Source organism: Lupinus angustifolius, chromosome LG11 (genome assembly GCF_001865875.1).
Source record: "Lupinus angustifolius cultivar Tanjil chromosome LG11, LupAngTanjil_v1.0, whole genome shotgun sequence".
Taxonomy (NCBI): Eukaryota; Viridiplantae; Streptophyta; class Magnoliopsida; order Fabales; family Fabaceae; genus Lupinus; species Lupinus angustifolius.
Genome location: NC_032019.1, coordinates 13,734,012 through 13,755,299, shown reverse-complemented (window position 1 = coordinate 13,755,299; position 21,288 = coordinate 13,734,012). Strand labels below are relative to the sequence as shown.

General features: G+C 32.0%; 1 protein-coding gene across 1 annotated transcript; it reads left to right on the top strand.

Moving 5' to 3' along the window:
- LOC109359452 (alpha,alpha-trehalose-phosphate synthase [UDP-forming] 6-like) lies at positions 3,719-7,404 on the top strand. Its single transcript, XM_019604125.1, has 3 exons — positions 3,719-6,006; positions 6,094-6,367; positions 6,843-7,404. Exons 1-3 carry the CDS (start codon positions 4,034-4,036, stop codon positions 7,128-7,130), a joined length of 2,535 nt encoding a protein of 844 aa, XP_019459670.1. The 5' UTR covers positions 3,719-4,033; the 3' UTR covers positions 7,131-7,404.

Genomic DNA, 21,288 nt, shown 5'->3' with positions numbered 1-21,288 from the left:
GCATATATTTAAGATTTAAAAAATATTAAATCATATAAATATATTATATATCAATTTTATTTAAGGATACATGACTCTTGGTTTGTACTATTTTATAATAATAATAAAAAAATTATTATTTATTTGTATTTTATAGAAATGTGATCATAAATGTAATAGGGCAACATAAGGGATTTTGCTTGCTCTATTTTATCTTTTAGTACTTATTGTATAGCTTTCATGACCGTAGTTTGTTTTGGGTTATGGTCCCGTTAATTATTTAAAATATATAACTTTGTAAATTTATTATCACTATAAAAAACCAATAAAACCACGTGTTGCAAAACAAAGTTCATGTTTAAAAAAAGTAAACTTTAATGAGAAGAAAAGTATACCTTTACTGTGTATAAGTTTTATACACTAACATTATTTTACTCATTATTTATGTTTCATAATTGACTATTATTTATATATAAATCTGTAGAATGGCAGAAAATGCATAGATGCAAAAAAAAAATGAATAGTAAAATAAAAGAAGAATGGATAAAATTGGAAAGGTATAATTATCTGATTTTTGGTACTAAAGAAATGCTTTAAATTTCACATCTTATTTTTCAATTATTGATGTTTAATATATATACTTAAATATCATTTTTCATGTATTTTTTTATATTTTGCAAATTCCATGTAGGTTTTCGGGGAGCACATCTGCTGTCCTATAAAGCAAATGTGTTAATTCATGTGTCATTAATTGTGATTAATTGAAAAAATATATTTAAATTAAAATTTTAATAATTAATTATTTTTTTAATCAATCACAAATAGTGATACATAGAGTGAGACCATATTTTAGGTAAGCAAATGTCCATCAAAGTTTTCGTGTGCATGCGTTAAAGCCATTAATCGTTTACTGGACAAAGGGACTAATGTTGCAAAATTTGATGTTTAGGGTACAAAATTGAAAACTATAAAAGGAGAGATACAAAGGCAAAGGAAAAATGCAAGCCTTTATAGTATATATATTGATTGATCATGGAAAACTTTACATCAAATTAAAATTTCTAATTTAATCCGCTCATGTTTTGTAAATATCAAACTATATATTATAAATATATATTTTTAATCTCTATTTTTAATATATGTGGGTTTGTATGAATGCCACATTTATTTTTCAGATACTTTAATTTGGATAATGATAATATAGTAATAATAACAATCTATATATATCAATATATAAAAGGAAATTTTCTAGGGATTTGTCTACAAATCGACAAAAAAGATACTTTTATTGATATACGTTTCAAATATTTTAGTTTGACCACACTTTTTTATATATATTTTTTGGACATATTTCATATAGTATCATCTCATTAATAATTAATAATTAATAATTATTATTTATATTTCCAACTCAAATCTTGATATCTCTAAAATTAAGTTAATAACTATCACTTATAGTAAATTCTATATTATATATTTGTTTTTATTTTAATTTAGTTTATACAACTTTAATTTATGTAACACTACATTTATGGATGTGAAAATTGGGCTTTAGAGGCAAGGTAATGCCTATCAAAAGTCAATGATAATAATATATTTGTATTTATAAATTATATATTTGTATTCGATGGAATATTTTCAAAAAAAAATGTTCTCGCTATCAGAAAGAATTTCATTTTATTAAATATAAAACTATATACATATATGGTTCTTGGCTATTTTATTATTATTTTTATTTAATATGAACTTGCATTTGCACTTGTCTATGTCAAACTGGTTTCTTGGATAAATTTAATATTATAAATTAATATTGTAGCTCAAAAATATAAATATATATTATTTAGAGAGATGATATTGGACCAAATGTATCCAAGATATATACAATATAATTAAATAAATATGATAAACAATACTGATAAAATTTGAGTAAAGATATACCTATGCAATTACTCTTTTATCTTCAGTGCGAGGATACTTGTGGGAAACAAAAAAAATTACTCTTTTACCTATTTAATGTTTTTGCTAAGGAGTAAATACAAAAATAATACAAAAAAACTCATCCTAACACTTTTCCTTATTTTGAAATTTGAATATAGATGTAAGAGGAGCAAATAAATGTGTTCATAAAATTATTAGAGCAAATAAATTAATATAGATTACTCTTTTACCTATTGGAGTTTTGTGGATGAAAAAAATACTCGTTGCAAGAATTAGCCCACATATATGTGAATGTTCCTAACTCGGACAAGATTACATCCAGTGTGAAAATATATCTGGGAAAACCAAAAAAATAATGAATAATTTGTATAATTTTACAAAAACTCAAGATATCAGTGTAGTTTACTTTAATAATTTTAATTGTGTGAACACGTTTATTGCTTCTCTTACATCTATATTCAAATTTCAAAATAAGGAAAAGTTGTAGGATGGGGTTTTTTAATATTATTTTTGTGTTTACTCCTTAGCAAAAACATTAAATAGAGAAATCTTTAAAAATCCTTAAACGATTTAAAAATATTATGTTATCAATAAAAATCTTTTATGCAAACACTCATAGAGAAATAAATTCAATTTTTATAGTCAATTATAATTTATTTATTTTATCAAACACACATAGAAATATAGAATAGAACCAATGAACCATGCATTATAAAGCAAAATTTATATTTAAAAATAAAGTAGATTGTACAAAAACACTGGATAAACTAACAATAAAATACAAATGGATAAGCCTTTTGAGATAACGTGTAGTAGAACTTATACTAATAAATGGGATGGTAAATTGACATGATTTAATATATATACACTAATAATAATATAAGTGTTTCGATACTGTCGGCAAATCATCCATCATTTATATGTTAACTATCATTAATTACTCTAAAATATAAGTAATACAAATTAATAATGAATAATATATTGATAGTGTACAAAACTTTATATTAACAATTCATAGATATTGATTTCAATTTGGTACTGCATGAGAAATGGAATTAGATTGGGTTGTCATTATGATCAGTGAGCAAAAGCTAATCGAAACCTAATTATGCCATTTTTATTTTCTTGCATGGTTTATATTTATATTATACTACTAATTAGTTCAATAGTATAACAATTTCGAATTGACCATATTTGATTTACCATTTCATACTCGTGCTCAGAAATATAATACGGCTTAAATGATATCGTGTTAAAACTATGAAAATAATTAAATGTGAAAGCTGAGAAAAATAAATTGACATTTATGATAAATTCAATTTAACATTTAATACAAAATTCAATCTCCGTACCACATGAGATCTTCAATAACTAAGATTGACATGAGATTGCATGGAGTGAAGAAAATTTTTAACCTTTTGTGTATTAAGATAAGATTGTTATATATATTGATTCATTTGAATTACTTTTTTTTTAAAGCATCAATCATAATTAACTATAAAAGTGGATGATCAACTAATGGTATATAAAACTCGAAAATTTTAGTGTATAAAAAGATTGAACTTGGAAGTCAGAAAATATCAAAACAAGAACCCAAATGAAATTAAAGAATATAATATCTATACATATAAGAGTTTTATATATTATCAGATTATCATCTAAAATATATAGTGACCGTGTATAAATCTTTACGATAAATATTACACACTTCTTAAATTCCATTTGGGTTCTTGTTTTGACAATTTGACTTCCAAGTTCAGTCCTTTTATAACAGCAATCTCTGGGGTGCTTGGTTGTAATCTATATAATATTTTTTCCAATCCTTTTGCTCTCTCTATATAATCTCTCTCTTCAACTTTATAAGTACCTAAATGTTTTTTCTGTCCTTCACATTGATCCACTTCTCCAAGCTTGTCTTCAAACAAGTTTTCTCTCTCCCATTTCATGCTTTTTAGTTTCTCATTCACACAACTCAGAACTCAAAACCTTGTCTTTTTCACTTCACACTCTTTGTTCTTAGCTGAGTTTGTTGCTTTGGACTTACCCATTTGGTTTAAAAGGACTTAGATGATCACTTCCTTTTTCACTTGAAATTCTGATATTGAAAGTTACCATAATGGCTTCAAGATCCTATTCAAACCTATTGGAATTGGCCTCTGGTGAGGCTGCATCATTTGGAAGCATGAAAACCAGTGTTCCAAGGATTATGACTCAACCATTGGAGAATGTATGCTATGATCAGTCTTCTTTTTCGCTTAACCGCGGCCGGATCATAATTGTTGCTAATCAGCTCCCAATTAAGGCTCATAAGGAACCTGATGGTGACAAGAATTGGAAATTCAGTTGGGATGAGAATTCACTTGTCCTCCAACTGAAAGAAGGATTAGGCAATGATGATGTTGAAGTTATCTATGTTGGATTCCTTAATGAAGAAGTCCATCCAAATGAACAAGATAAGGTTTCACAGATACTTCTTGAGTCCTTTAATTGTGTGCCAACTTTTATTCAACCTGATATGTTTACTAGTTACTTTCATGGATTCTGCAAACAATATTTGTGGCCACTGTTTCATTACATGTTGCCTTTATCACCCGAATTTGGTGGTAGGTTTGATAGGTCATTGTGGCAAGCTTATGTCTCAGTCAATAAGATCTTTGCAGATAGAATTGTGGAAGTTATTAACCCAGAAGATGATTATGTGTGGGTACATGATTATCATCTTATGGTGTTACCAACTTTCTTGAGGAGAAGATTTAATGAAGTGAGACTTGGATTCTTCCTTCATAGCCCATTCCCTTCGTCGGAAATATACAACACATTGCCTGTTAGGGAAGAGCTCTTGATAGCCCTTCTTAATTCGGACTTGATCGGGTTTCACACTTTCGATTATGCGCGACATTTCCTCGCATGTTGTAGTCGGATGCTTGGTCTTAGTTATGGATCCAAAAGAGGCTACATCGGGATTGATTATTATGGTAGGGCTATTAGCATCAAGATTATCCCTGTTGGTATTCACATGGGTCAGCTTCAGTCAGTTTTAAGCCAGTCGAAGACCGAAGAAAAAGTTCGTGAGATCGTTAGACAGTTTCCTGATCAAGGAAGGACAATGTTGCTTGGGGTGGATGACATGGATATCTTTAAGGGAATAAATTTGAAGCTATTGGCAATGGAGCAGCTTCTCATTCAGCACCCTGGGTATCAGGGAAAGGTAGTACTAGTCCAGATAGCTAATCCTCCCAGTGGACAAGGGAAAGATGTGAAAAAAATGCAAGCTGAGACAAAGGCCACGGCAAAGCGGATTAACGAAACATTTGGAAAACCCGGGTATGATCCTATTATTCTGATTGAGGAGCCACTCGATTTTTATGAGATAGTTGCTTACTATGCTGTTGCTGAGTGTTGTTTAGTCACTGCTGTAAGGGATGGAATGAATCTAATACCTTACGAATATATAATCAGCCGTCAAGGAAATGAAACCCTGGACGAAGTTCTGGGGCTAGTTCCATCCCGTAAGAAAAAAAGTATGTTAGTTGTGTCTGAGTTCATTGGTTGTTCCCCATCTTTAAGTGGAGCAATTAGAGTCAACCCGTGGAACGTTGATGCAGTAGCTGATGCGATGGAGACTGCGCTGGAAATGGCTGATTCAGAGAAACAGCTTAGCCATGAAAAGCATTATAGATATGTTAGTACTCATGATGTTGGGTATTGGGCTCGTAGCTTCTTACAAGATTTGGAAAGGACTTGTAGTGATCATGTACATCGAAAGTGGTGTGGAATTGGGTTTGGTTTATGTTTTAGAGTTGTAGCATTTGATCCAAACTTCAGGAAGCTCGCGATGGAAGACGTAGTTTCAGCTTACAAGAGGACTACAACTAGGGTCATCCTCCTAGACTATGATGGAACACTAATGCCTCAGGCTTGCGTTGACAAGAGCCCGACCAGTAAATCTATTGAAATTCTGAATAGCTTGTGTAAAGATAAGCATAACATGGTGTTTCTTGTTAGTTCTAGAAGCCGGAAAACACTCAGCCAATGGTTTTCTCCCTGTGAGAATCTGGGAATTGCTGCGGAGCATGGATACTTTATAAGGTAAATTACTTTTCTTCCAACCTTTAGTACCTTTTTTGGGTTATAGTCAATGCTTGACATTGCTTATTGTATGTTGTGTGGTTTCAGAATGAATCAAGATGCAGAATGGGAGACTTGTGTGCCTTCATTATGTTGCACTTGGAAACAAATTGCAAAGCCTATAATGCAACTTTATAACGAAACAACTGATGGATCCACAATCGAAGATAAGGAGACTGCACTTGTCTGGGACTATGAGAATACTGATCCAGATTTCGGATCATGGCAAGCCAAAGAGCTTCTTGATCACCTTGACAGTGTGCTCGCTAATGCACCAGTCACCGTCAAAAGTGGCCAGAATTATGTAGAGGTTAAACCACAGGTGTGTATAGTATTATAGGAATGAGTTGTACTGATAGATTCAATTTATATGTTGGATTTCGATATTAGAGGCTGCATCTTTTTAACTATATGTTTGCATCATTTAATTCCATATAAAAACTGGTATATAACTTAGCAGAACTTCAGTCACATTAAGGCATAATTTGAAAACAAAATTCATCATTGTGGTTTGACTGATCAATAAATGTATAGAGGACTAGTTAGCAGATTTGTGAGTTTTTATCATAATTTAGAAGTATCCTTATATAGTATATTACTAGTTAACACATTCAATTTTAACTGAACTGAAGCTGTTTTGGTAAAATAATGATATAAAAGGAAACCAAGTAAATGCTTTTCTACAAAATTGCATTATCTTTAACTGCAATTATGATATACTTTTAAAAGGTAATTACTCATTATCCATTATATGTTTTTGCTTACAGTCTCTAACAAATACATGTGTGTACATGCAGGGTGTGAGCAAGGGACTCGTGCCGAAACGTCTACTTTCTACCATGCAAGAGAAGGGAAAGTCACCTGATTTTTTTCTGTGCATAGGAGATGACAGGTCTGATGAAGACATGTTCGAGGAAATCGCTAAATTGATGGCTAGTCCTTCAAGCTCACCCAGAGGCGAAGTGTTTTCATGCACCGTTGGTCCTAAACCCACTATGGCAAAGTACTATCTCCATGATACTTCGGAAGTAGTGACGTTGATCAAGCTTTTAGCTTCTGTTTCAGAACAAACAAGTTTATATTAAGAATGCGAGAAAAATGGCAGTGGTCTATTCTGCTTGGTTTTATTTGTCGTCGAGCATGCAAACTCAGTTGTGCTTCTCCATACATGTCTTATTGTTACTTTTTATGTTCTATGTAAATAATTATAGTTGGTAATAAGACCAGTTCTGTATCGAATCCGGTTCCTTAATGTTTATTTCTAGCAGGATAACATGTGCATGTTTGGTTTACTACCAAAAACTCTGCTTTCCTTAATGAACATGATGCTGTCTGTTTTAGATTTAATTATTATCTAAATGGTATTAGTTTACTTGCAATATAAAATGATTATGTGAAATGTTCAAGCTTTCTCAGGCTATGTGGAGTGAATTGTTAATGTGTTGTTTTCTTTCTTTCATTTCTTTGTTTGTATGTTATTAATCTGATAGCTTTTGATTTTGTCTTATATACCAATAAGTTGCCTTTTACAGTTTTGCCTTGTAGTTTGTGCATCTTTTCTTCTAGATATGGATGCATCAGATAGATCCAAACACTTTTAGCCTTTTGCCAACTTCTTCAAGTTTTTATGGAATTTTATCTTGAGCTGCTTTGTTGGATACGTTTTGATTAGTGTAGACTGATTCAACCCAAAAGATGTTTCACAAGCCTTTATCTTTGAGTATCCATATGGTCATATTCATCATGGTAGGATTTTTTTTCTGTTTGAATGCTTGAGTTTATATCGGTAAACTAACTTTTTATTCTAAATTTGTCCTTAAAGTTCAGTTTCTAAAACAAAATAAAAAGAAGGTGATGCAAGAAAAGATTGACATCTCTATTTTTCCACATGCATAATATAAAATATGTTATAAAAAGGGGTTTGGCATGAAACAAAGAAGAAAACAACAAAAAGGTAATTTACTATCTCCAACGCATGTAGGAGCACTAGGCTTTAGGTTTGCCCCATCAATCTCTTTTATAAATTGAATACAACAAGTTTATTAGCAAATTCCCATGAAGATATCACAGAGAACCTGTTGGGAAATTTAAAATTAATTTCTATCCTATGTGTGATGTAAAATAGGAACTTGCGGAAGCGGCAAGTGGATAAAGAAAATAGAGAAGAGTAGAAGAATAACACCAAAAATTTTAACGTGAAAAAACCCTCTCAATTTGAGAAGGAAACAACCACGGGACCTAGTCCAGAAAATATCTCCACTATAGAAAGTAGGATTACAATATTTGATTCTCTCGTACAAAGAGGATAACACTCAATCTCACCCAAAAGGATAGAAATACAAACTCTCTCTAGTATCTCACTAGGAATACAAATCTCACACTATGTGGATAAACTCTCTCACTTTCTCTCTATGACGTTGTTTCTCACTTGCTCGTTGTATCTCTTCCTTACAAGTCCCCTATATATAGTGAAGGGAAGGAATGCTCCATCACAATGGCGGATCTCAATATAAACTTTAGGAGGGACAATAATATTTAATTACAATTTGTAACTCAATTTGAGTTAGTTAATGGTAAAATTTTCAATTATTTCCTTTCCAATATTAATCACTATGTTGTGTATAATAAATTCATCTTTTATCTTCATACCTAATTTTGTTTGGTTGTTTATATTCTTGAAAATGGTATTTAATTAATTATATTTAATTATTTATGTTAGCTCAATCATAATAGTTAAGATAAAATAAATAATTTGATAAAACAAGATATGACTAATAATATATGGTTGAGAGTTTTTGAAACTTGAATGACTAACAACATCAAGACTAAAATATTGAAATTGACATCTCAAACTAATATTTTCTTGCTAATTAAAATCAATAACATATAATTGTTGGACAAAAATACATATATTATCAATATTAAATGAATTCTTAGAATATATAATATCAATAGATATATAATTGATCAACAAGAAGTTAGTCTAGTGGTGTAAGGCCCTAGGAAGAACAATCATAAACTTCAAAAGAGATTAGTTACTTACCCAGAAGGTAAGAGATACCATTGATAGTAACAAAAAAATTCATACACAATATCTTTCGTTATGTGTAAAATGGTTTCGAATTCAAATGAAATCATACTATTATAAACAACATTATCATTTACGTATGTAAAAGAATTAGATCAGTTATGTATAATTTTTAGAATGACACACAAATTGAACAATATTTATTTATCAACTACAAATTAAAGAAATATGTGAGCTCGAACGAGTATCTTCATAAAAATATTGTTTGGGCTTAGGTAAATGGAGTGTATGTGTTTTTCCAAAAAATATATTACTCTATGTGTTACTTGTTATGATTGACTAAAAAATATTTTATAATTTAAAAGTTTAATAATTAATTATTTTTCAAATAACATATGAATTGACACATTTTGTGGAACAAAAAATATATTCCGATATGTAAAAATTCAGGGGGGGCAGGAGCCCCCCCCTGCCCCTATAATGATCCGCCACTGCTCCATCATAAAGACATAGTGGATGATTAATTGTTGTCATACTTTTCAAGACACTTTGAAAAGTGCTACTCCAACTTTCTAAGTTGGACTTCATAATTCTCAAGAGTCAAGGAATAATTCTTAAGACTTTGGAATAGTCATCATTGAATGATTCAATGGTTCATCTACCAATATTCATTGGTCTTGCTTCCACATCAATTAGGAAGGATTCCCAAAAAATCTCCCCCTTCTTAAATTAATTGATGGGTATCACCAATCATGCACCTCCGCAACAGTCTGTTAGCTTGTTGAATGAATTTTCTCTAGGTGCAACTCACCACCCTCCAAAGTATTTCGTATCTAATGATAACGATAATCAATGTGCTTTGTCCGAGAATGAAATGTATGATTCTTAGCTAGGTGAATTGCACTTTGGTTGTCACAGTGCAAAACATATCTATCCTGGACATGATCCAACTCATGCAAGATGTTTTTCATATATTTTATCTCCTTTCCAGCTTTAGATGTTGCAATATATTCCGCTTCAGTTGTTGATAATGCAACATATCTTTGTAACTTGGATAGCCAAGATATAGCTCCCCCTGCAAAGGTAGTTAGATAAGCTGATGTTGATTTTCTAGAATCTACATCTCTAGCCATGTCAGCATTTGTGTATCCTACTAATATAGGATCTTCATTACCAAAACATAAACATCTTTTGATATTTCCCCACATATATCTCAGTATCCACTTTACTGCATTCCAATGCTATTTGCCGGGATTGGACAAGAACCGACTCACAACTCCAACTGCGTAGGCAATATCTGGTGTTGTATAAATCATAGCATACATTAGGCTTCCTACCACAGAGGAATAAGACATTCTGCTCATTTCTTTTATTTCTTCATCACTAGTTGGACATTGCATTGTTGTTAACTTGAAATGTCCATGAAGTGGAACACTGACAGGCTTTGCCTTATCCATGTTGAATCTCTTGAGAACTTTCTTAATGTACTACTCTTGTGATAGCCATAAAAACTTCTTGGAACGATCTCTGATTATCCTTATTCCAAGGATCTGCTTTGCAGGACCCAAGTCTTTCATAGCAAAAGACTTGCTTAAAGCATTCTTCAAACCAGCAATCTTGGTCATGCCCAATGATTAACATATCATCAACATATAAGTGGAGAATAATAAAGTTTCCATCTTCACACCTTTTAATGAATACACAATGATCACCAGTTGTCTTCTTGAAACTGTATTTGGTTATGAAGGATTCAAAATTCTTGTACCATTGTCTCGAGGCTTGCTTTAGGCCATATAAACTCTTATTCAGATGACACACTAAATGTTCATTGCCTGATTCTTCATAACCTTCTAGTTGCTCCATATAGATTTCTTCTTTGATGTCTCCATGTAAGAAAGTTGTTTTTACATCAAGTTGTTCAACCTCTAAGTCTAGGCTAGCTGCTAGATCCAATGCTACTCTTATGGAGGAATACTTCACCACTTGTGAGAATATCTCATCATAATCAACTCCTTTCTTCTGATTGCATCCTTTCACAACAATCTCAGCTTTGTACCTTGATCTTGAGCTTCCTTCTTCAACTTTAAGCCTATAAACCCATTTGTTTTTCAAGGCTTTTCTTCCTTTGGGCAACTCCACCAGATCATAAGTGTGGTTCTCATGTAACGAGTTCATATCATCTTCATGGCTTTAATCCACTCTTCTTTATCAGATGCCTGCATAGCTTCTAAGAAGTCTTCAGGTTCTGACTCTAATGCTGGAGCGCCTCAATTCAACTTGCATCTAATGCTCTACTACCTTGGGTTCCTGATGCATTTGTATGTCTACCACCACTTCATCATGATCTGACTCTTCATTAATCTGGTTAAGTTCCGTGTGAGCAGGATCTGTCTGTTGGTCTATCTGTTCTAGATCTATCTGATGATCAGGATCTGTCTGTTGGGGAATCTCAACCCCTGAATCAATGCGAACTTCGGACTTGCACTAGCTTTTCTTCTGAACATCTTTGATCGCCTGATCCTCAAAGAACACAACATCTCTGCTTCTCACAATTTTCTTGTTTATTGGATCTCATAGTCTGTACCCAAATTAATCTTTTGGAGACCCAAGGTAAATGCACTCCTTGGTCTTAGCATCCAACTTCTTTCTCTCTTCTTTTGGAATGTGAACGAAGGCTCTGCATCTGAATACTCTCAGGTGGTTGAAGGATTCCTTCTTCTTGTACCATACTTATTCTGGAATTTCTTCGTTCAGGGGTCTTGAAGGTGTTCGATTTATGAGATCCACTATAGTCTTCATTGCTTCACCCCAGAAAGACTTGGGGAGATTGGCATCTTGCAACATGCATCTGATCTTCTCTTCAATTGTGCGGTTCACCATCTCGGCTACTCAATTCAACTGAGGAGTCTTTGGTGGTGTCTTCTCCAGTTTGATACCAAAACCCTTGCAGTAGGCTTCAAATGGACCATGATTCTCTCCACCATTGTCTGCTTTCAGACACTTCAACTTCTTCCCAGTCTCACGTTCTACTAGTGCATGGAACTCTTTGAATGCTGATAGTACTTGATCTTTTCTTTTCAACAGTAGACCCATACTCTTCATGAGTGATCGTCTATGAATGTAACAAAGTGGTGGGCTCCTCCAAGAGATCTTTCAGATGGTGCACAAACATCTGAATGCGCCAATTCAAGTACTTCATCTCTCCTTTAGGGATTATCTGTTCTCTGAAAATTGACTCTATGTTGTTTACCATAAAGACAAGACAATCAGTACAAGAATCTAAAATTTGACCTTGTATACATGGAAGGTGGTCTTTGGTGAGAATATGAAGTGCTTTCTCACTCATGTGCCCCAATCGCCTATGCCAAAGATCTTTGGAGTCAGTAGCAACATTTGCTTCTCCAGAACAAATTCCTTCTTGCATAATGTACAAAGATCCTTCTTTTGAGCCTCTAGCAAAGACTAGGTTGCCTTTTGCTAGTTTCCACTTTCCACTTTCCAGCACCAAAGTGGCTTATAAAACCAGCATCATCCAACTTACGCCGTTGAGATAAGGTTGAGACGCATATCTGGGACATGTCTCACCTCCTTCAGTATAAGCTTTCCTCTTGTGTCCGTTAGCAGCACAATATCACCAATTCTTGGAATCTTGCTAGTAACATGGTTTCCCATTTTCACAGTACCATAATCACCTTTCTTATAGTTTGAGAAGAAACCTTCATGTGGACTTACATGGAAAGAAGCACCAGAGTCAACGATCTAAGCACAATCACCATATGTAACATTTAGGTAATTGTCTTCTCCAATGAGAACATCAACATCTGCGACAACGGTTGTGGTAGACTTATGACCATTTTTCCTTGGATCAACTAAATCTTCATAGACATTTCCAGCTTTATGGCCTCTCTTCATGGACCTGCATTCAGATCTTTTATGTCCTTCTTTACTATAATAATAGCATGTTATTGACCTCATGCGAGATTGAGAGCGACCTCTGAATTTATTTTTGCTTCTTCCACAAGATCCATTCCTCCCATGAGTTTCACTTCTTCCACGTCTCTCTACAACATTTGCTTCAAAATTGAAGAATGTACTCCATTCTTTCCTTCTGAATTCTTCATTCAATAGACTGTCTGACACAGTGTCCATTGAGACCTTCCCATCAGGGAATGCGTTGCTGAGCGTGACCACCAATGTATCACAGCTTTCAGGCAACAAATTCAGTAGCAAAAGTGCTTGCAGCTCATCATCTATCTTCATGTCTATCTTTGTCAATTGATTGACAAGACCCTTGAATGAATACAATGAAAAGACCCTTGAATGAATTCAAGTGCTCTATCATGCTCTGATCATCTCTGTAGTCGAGTTTCATCCGTCTTCTAACAAGATAAGCTTTAGTTCTTGGAGTTTTCTTTTAAATCATAGATTCAAGTTTCGACCATAACTCATAAGCATTTCTATATGTGGACACATGCTTAAATAAACTTCTATCAATATACTTCCGAATCATTGCAACAACTTTTTGATTCGAAACCCCCCAATCTATGTCATCCTTATCTTCTGGCTTGTCTTTACAAGAAAAAGGCTCATGCATATCCTTGCAGTATAAATGATCTTCCATCATGGGCTTCCAATAGGAATAGTTGTCAGCTGTCAACTTGAACATATCTTCATCAAATGAGATATTAGCGGTTCTTTCCATCTTGGACTACATAGTCTAAGCTCCCCGGATGAACCTGGGAGCTCTGATACCACTGTTGGGAAATTCAGAACTAATTTCCCTCCTCTATGTGATGCAAAATGGTCACTTGTGGAAGCGGAAAGTGGATAAAGAAAATAGAGAAGTGTAGAAGAATAACACCAAGAATTTTAACGTGTAAAAACCCCCTCAATATGATAAGGAAACAACCATGGGACCTAGTCCAGAAAATATCTCTACTATAGAAAGTAGGATTACAATATTTGATTCTCTCTTACAAAGAGGATAACACTCAATCTCACCCAAAAGGATGGAAATATAAACTCTCTCTAGTATAACACTAGGAATACAAATCTCACACTATGTGGATAAACTCTCACTTTCTCTCTATGATGTTGTTTCTCACTTTCTTGTTGTATCTCTTCCTTAAAAGTCCCCTATATATAGTGAAGGGGAAGAAGGATCCATCATAAAGTCATAGTGAATGATTAATTGTTGTCATATGTTTCAAGACACTTTGAAAAGTGCTACTCCAACTTTCTAAGTTGGACTTCATAATTCTCAAGAGTCAATGAATAATCCCAAGACTTTGGAATAGTCATCATTGAATGATTCAATGGTTCATCTACCAATATTCATTGGTCTTTCTTCCACATCAATTATGAAGGATTCCCAACACAACCTTGGTTTACTTTTCACACCCTAAACCAAATGTGTTGTCAACGGTAGTTTGCATACTAATAGTTTCCTTAACTATGTATGTGCACAAGTGAGAAAAGAATGTGATTTGAAGTGAAGATTGATTGATAAATTCTCATATATTTGTATTCTTCACCATAAGCATATGGTTATATTTATATACCAAATATAATAAAGTTTCCTCATGAAACAAAATAACTTTTCAAAGGATTCAAAGAACAAGCAAATTCCAGGGTTAAGTAATAATAATAAACACATACTTACACAATAAAAGTTGCCTCACAAACAAGTCTTAAGTTCAAATTCGCTCAATTACCTTTTCATTTTAATTTTTGAGACCAATGAAACACTGAGAAAACAAAAAAAAATGTCGAAAGCAAGAATGGTGCTCAAACATTTAATGTTATTTTCACCGATAAGTCGGTTAGCCTATTACATTTAATGAATTTGATTCAAGTTCGATCTTGGTCTTGGTTTAAAGCAAAAATAGCTCCTTCTTCTTTTATTTTCGCTAATTGGTGTATTGCTCCATTAGAATGTATTACTTCTTCTTCTAAAAGGATCAAGTCTTGATCTTTCTCTTATATTGAGTTACATTCCTTGTGCTTTTTAATACAACTTTGCTTATAAAATAAAATAAAAGAATCATGCTCAAACCAAGCTAGTAATCAAGTACAGTCACAAATGCTGGGTCACACAACCATTTCTACATATCATGCATTACTATTTACCTTTAACTAGTTCTTAATTTCGAAAATCTTTCACAGCCCCCTACCAATTTCAAACCAAATCAAAATTCCATTATTCTAGAAATTGCATGTTTTGAGACAAAGGTATCTTGAACATTTGCTTAGTAAACCATGGTATCACTTTTCCTCAAATAAATTGGTAGACAAGCTTTGAACCAAAGGTTATTAGAACAAGTGTACACAACTTACACATAAAATTTACATACCATTCAATAACATGATTTTGTCATACATTTGGTATGGCCTTGTTTTATGTATCCTCCTTTCATGAGAGCTTACACAGTATTATGATTTTAACAGAAAAATAGAAGAGTGTATAGAATGTATATTTTGATTGAATGATCTAATGATACAAGAAAGTGTTGTTTATATACAATGTCTTATAAAGCAAGCAATGCAACTAACCTAACTAACTTTCTAACAAACTAATAAACACATGTTGTAAAACAATTTCAACATGTGTTAAATGTGTAAAATGTGTCAATTACAAGAATTGTTCAGCCAATACTTCACTTGAGTTCCTAACCAGTTAATCAATTAACTATAGTGTTAATCGATTAATACTTACCCACTTAATCGATTAACTGTTATTGATGGTGTCTTGTTTCTGCTTGCTTTCCAAGGTAGCTTTGTTTCTTAATAGCCTCCTAATGTTGTAGAGTAAATGTTAATGACTTCAACTTAATATTTTGATTTGATATCATAACAATGTGATGGATCAGAATCTTGATCCTAATGTGATTGAATTTTCTCAATTACTTGATTATATTTCTGGTAAGAAATCTTGACCATATTCATATGGTTTTCATGGTTTTGCATTGTTGAAACTTCCTAGTTGCTCCTGATCATAGTATTCACTTTCTTGGCATGAATTTCATATACTTTCTTGACAACATCTTTAATCATCCCTTTATAAGTAGGACCTTGAAAACGGGTTATAACAATCTTCAAATCATGATCACAATCTTGCATGACACTAATACTATAGATTTGGAATATATTGTCTCACTTTGAAAAACTCACATACTATAGATTTGGGATCAACATCAACTGGGACTTTAGGCTGACTAACAACAAATTTGAACAAATCATTTAACTGATTTTCCTTGGCTTTCTCTTCCTCCATTTTTTTTTCTTAACAACGATTTTTTTTTGCAGCATTGTGCTGCGGAATGAATTGTTTGAGATTCTGAACATACTTTTGAACATTCTTACTTTTGTTCTTGTTCTTGAGACCGAAAGTTTTGTCTTCTACCAACTTTTGTATCTTCCATATATATGCTTTTGATTGCTGCTTCGATGGCATCTTTTGATATCATCAAATATCAAAATGTGGATTGGTTTCTTCTTTCTTCTCCTCTCATTGGAGTTGTTTGTTACAGAATTTGCACTTGTATTGTTGTTTCACTACTTCTTGATCTTCTTCCATTGAATTCTTTGTTAAATCTTTGAAGAGAAAGATAATAATTAGTAGAGAATGTGTAGCGCTGACCAAAGCCTTCAAGATGAAGGCTCTGATACCATATTGTGATTTTAACAGAAAAATAGAAGAGTGTATAAAATGTATATTTTGATTGAATGATATAATGATATAAGAGAATGTTGTTTATATACAATGCCTTGTAAAACAAACAATGCAACTAACCTAACTAACTTTCTAACAAACTAATAAACACATGTTGTAAAACAATTTCAACATGTGTTAAATGTGTAAAACGTGCCAATTACAAGAATTATTTAGCCAATATTTTACTTGATTTTCTAACCAGCTAATCAATTAACTATAGTGTCAATCGATTCATTATTATTATTGTTGTCTTGTTTCTGCTTGTTTCCAATGTAACTTTGTTTTCTAATAGTCAGTCAACCCAAACACTAAGAAGTGGCCCCACATGTATATAGGTGGAGTTTACCGAAACCACCACATAATTAGGAACTTCAACACATATATGTTATAGGTCTATTAAGAGCAAAAGTTGTCATTTTGTTTCCAAGAATTTTTAAACCTTAGGATATATCTATGCGTCAAATACTTGCAAAAAATCTCATATTGATACTTTGCCTCATTGAACTCAAGATATAATATTACTCAAGTATGACTCGGATTTCCATATTGATGTTCTTGCAGATTTCCTTTGTCAATCCTTTCGCCAAAGGATCAACAAGATCTCTATCTATTTTGACAAAGATTATAGATATTACATTATTTCTAATCAAACTTTTTACATAAATATGTCTTAGTTCAATGTAGATAGACTTTCAATTATATACATGGCTATATTTATTTGATAGTGTTGATTGCCTATCACAATATATGGTTATTAGTGTCATTAGCTTCAGGCAAATGGGTATCTTATACAACATATTTTTGTCATTGGGCTTCTTTGTTTCCCACTAACAATGCCATAAATTTTGAAAACATCATGGATTCAACAATGTAACTTGGTTTCTCGGATCTCCAACAAATTGCATCCTCACTAAGTGTGACAAACCACCCGTTTTTTAAAGCATGGCCTATTAAAATATATGATATTTGGATACCGAGAAAATATCATTAATAATATCTTAGATTTTTTAAAGTATCTTAGAATATATTTTAATATCGATATTGTCTTATTTTATGATTTTTTTCTTCTTTAATTAGGAATCTAGTGTTAATATAAACAAAAGTTAATTTATGTCTTTTGTATCAAGTAAACACAATATCATTACATCATCATTCATATTACTATTAATACAATTTACTATTTTGAGTATTCTCTTTTATCCTTCTGTACCTCAACCCTATAATTTCAACATGATATCAGAGTCATGGTATCCGCCTCGAGTGAAGCTTAAGCATGTGACCCTTTTGCCGGTTGTTACTTTCTTTCCACTTTTTTTAGTTGTTGTTGTCATCTCACTTTCAACTCTCCCAGTTGAGGAGGAGTTTTGGATATAGAACTGTTGAATATTCCATATCATTGAACAACATGATATTGTCATCTCACTTTCATCATTGATCAATCCATCTTCTTCATTTTTCTCCTAGAGGTTGCAAAGTTCATCATTGATTGTTGATCAATTCATCTTCTCCAAATTCTTTTTTCTAAATCTTGTAAAGCTCATCATTGATTATTGATAAATTTATCTACTTCATTTTTCCTAGAGCTTGCAGAGTTCATCATTGTTTGTTGATCAATTCATCTTCGTCAATTTCTTTTCCTATAGCTTGCAAAGCTCATCATTGATCGTTGATCAATTCATCTTCTTCAATTTATTTTGCCTAGAGCTTCGAAAGCTCATCATTGATCAATCCCTTTGAGATTTTGTCAACATTTGGAATCAGAAGCTATGTTTGGTAGAGTTTGTGTAAAAAACTTAATAAGCTTCAGCTTGAGAGAGAGTATTAGAACATATGGAAATATCTTATAATATCTTAAATTATCTTATAAAGAATATCTAGAAAATATTTGGATGTCGAGAGAATATCATTATTATATCTTAGATTTGTTAAAGCATCTTAGAAGATCTTTTAGTATTGAGATTATCTAATTTTATCATTTTTTCTTATTTAATTAGGAGTCTAGTATTAGTATAAATAGGGATTAATGTTTATGTTTTTTGTATTACCAACGATATCCCTTCACCTTTTTTTTGGGGGTAAGGAACTAATCCCTTTTGGGGTTCGTGGCTGCTCCTCCCAACAAATGTCGCTCCTAAGAATCAAACCATCGACCTTGTGGATCCAATAAAGCCTTACACACTACTAAATCAATGTCTTATTGGTCTCTGTTGTATCAAATAAACATAATATTCTTACATCACCATTCATATTACTATGATATAATTCACTAAATCAATGCATATGTGTTGCCTTCTAATATTGATGGATGCCCATTATAGTTCAAACTATAATTCATTATGCCAAGTATTTTAATATTCTTTGGATAACATGTCAGTAATATTTGCTTGGATTACCTATATAGCTATTTGTCAAACTATAGATTATTGTCCCTTCAGGTATTAAGTCCATTTCCTCCATTGCCCCTTCAAACCTTTCTAGATCATTCTCTGATTATAACATATTAGTCCATAGCTGATCTTTGACTCTATTGCTCCTTTAATAAGAAACATGTAAAAATATGGTATATAAGTTTTCTATTTCATAGCTCTTCAGTTTATTGTAAGTTATGAACTTTCTAAAATATGATTATTAAATGCATTGATTTCTATATTATGTGCATTCCTATGAACACAGTTTTTGTGATATATCCCATGATTTCATTCCTGTATTTATAGGATATGATGCATTAGATTCTAAAACCAAGAATCTATATGCTTTATTATTTATATCATAGCTTACCTATTTTCTTTCTTTTTTGGTTCATAAACCTTTTTACTATTACCCTACAAGTCCAAATTTTGAAATAATCAAGGTTGGGCTTTCTATTTTGCCGAATCTCATATGAGGTTATTTTGATCTTTTGTTTAGAACTCTATTCAAGATATAGCATGTCATTAATAAGGCTTCTCCCCATTAATCCTTTACTAGACCAGAATGTGATGCATTTGTCATTTCTTCAATGATGTCCTATTTTCCCTTTCACCTATACCATTTTTTTGTGGGGAATAACATGTGATTGTTTGGTGGATTATGCGAATTTGCTTTATAGAACTCTCCTCCTCTATCACTCCAAAAACATTTAATAAATGTTGCATGTTGAAATGCCACTTTTTATTATTTAAAAATCTCAAGTTTATCCAATTTTTCATCCTTTGAATGCATTAAATATACACAACAATATCTACTATAACCATGTATGAATATCACAAAATATTTTTTTACCACATGGTAGACAACCATGTAAATCACAAACATCAAGATGAATTAAATCTTACATGTTACAACTTATTTCAACCCTATAAAAAAGAATCCTAGTTATATTAGTCAGCATAATTAAATCTATTATTGTTAATAATATCGAATTTAAAAATATTCTCACAAAGATATCATTTCCCTATAAACATTCCTCCAGACTTGCATCGCTCAAATATAGATTTAAACTTGTAACTATTAAGTAATGGTACATAAATTAAATTATTTCAAACATTTGGATAACAATAAAGTTATGCAATAATGATTAGTTTCTTTAAATGAATTCTAGTTTCATCGTCCCTTTTCCTAACAATTGATGCATTATATATAGAATGGTTTCATCTTCCTCATTAATTGTCTTGAATAGATCGCTGTTCTTACACATAGGAGTGACACTAAAGCCAATCCAACATTTTATAGAATGTCTTTAAGGAATTAAGATACTCTGTTAATTGAGAGAAAAGTGCTTCAAAAATAAAGAGAAATGTAATTTTTAATAATATATTTTTCTATTTGATTACAATGAAATTATACTTTTGTCATTAAAAACAAATGTTGAAATATACACTTGTCTCTCAATTAATGAAGAAGATATTTATTTTATAACAAGATTATTGTTTGTTGCACTAAATCCTTCTCATTTTTCCTTTTTAAGATATGATAATGCCTCTTGAATTTCCCAGTTTTCCATGATGGAAAATCATTTTTGTTTTTATAGTAAATAACATGCTTATTTCCATGAGATTTTAAAATATATACAATTCCTTTTTCCAAAGGATATACCAGATTTCCCTTCTTCTAATACATGCATGATGTATATCTTCTCAATATCATCTTAGTTATTGTACTCTTCTTCTAAATGAAGAAGTTCACCAAACTATTTAAGAGAAATTTAATCTCTCACATTTAAGACTTCTATTAAAGTCTTTCCACGAATGAGAAAATTTGTCAGATTTTGGAGACAATATTAATTTCATCCATATGCATGTTGTATTGTTTGTAGTTACCATGAATACATTCAATTTCATGCATTTATTGAATGATGGACATGTTATCAAGTATATTTTAATTATTAAAATGACTAATAAGAAATTTCTTACCCTCATGTCACCCACCATGTATCTACCCTTTTTCTCCCATAGTTCTTTGAGGATCTCGCATCTTGATATACATCAAACAACGAGTCAATCATGCCATTTAAAATATGTCC

What these genes read in the sequence shown, in the direction of transcription:
- LOC109359452 (XM_019604125.1), top strand. Translation starts at nt 4,034, where the DNA reads ATGGCTTCAAGATCCTATTCAAACCTATTGGAATTGGCCTCTGGTGAG. An exon ending in GAGCATGGATACTTTATAAG is followed by an intron (nt 6,007 to 6,093) that starts GTAAATTACTTT and finishes GTGTGGTTTCAG; the next exon opens with AATGAATCAAGATGCAGAAT. An exon ending in ATGTAGAGGTTAAACCACAG is followed by an intron (nt 6,368 to 6,842) that starts GTGTGTATAGTA and finishes GTGTACATGCAG; the next exon opens with GGTGTGAGCAAGGGACTCGT.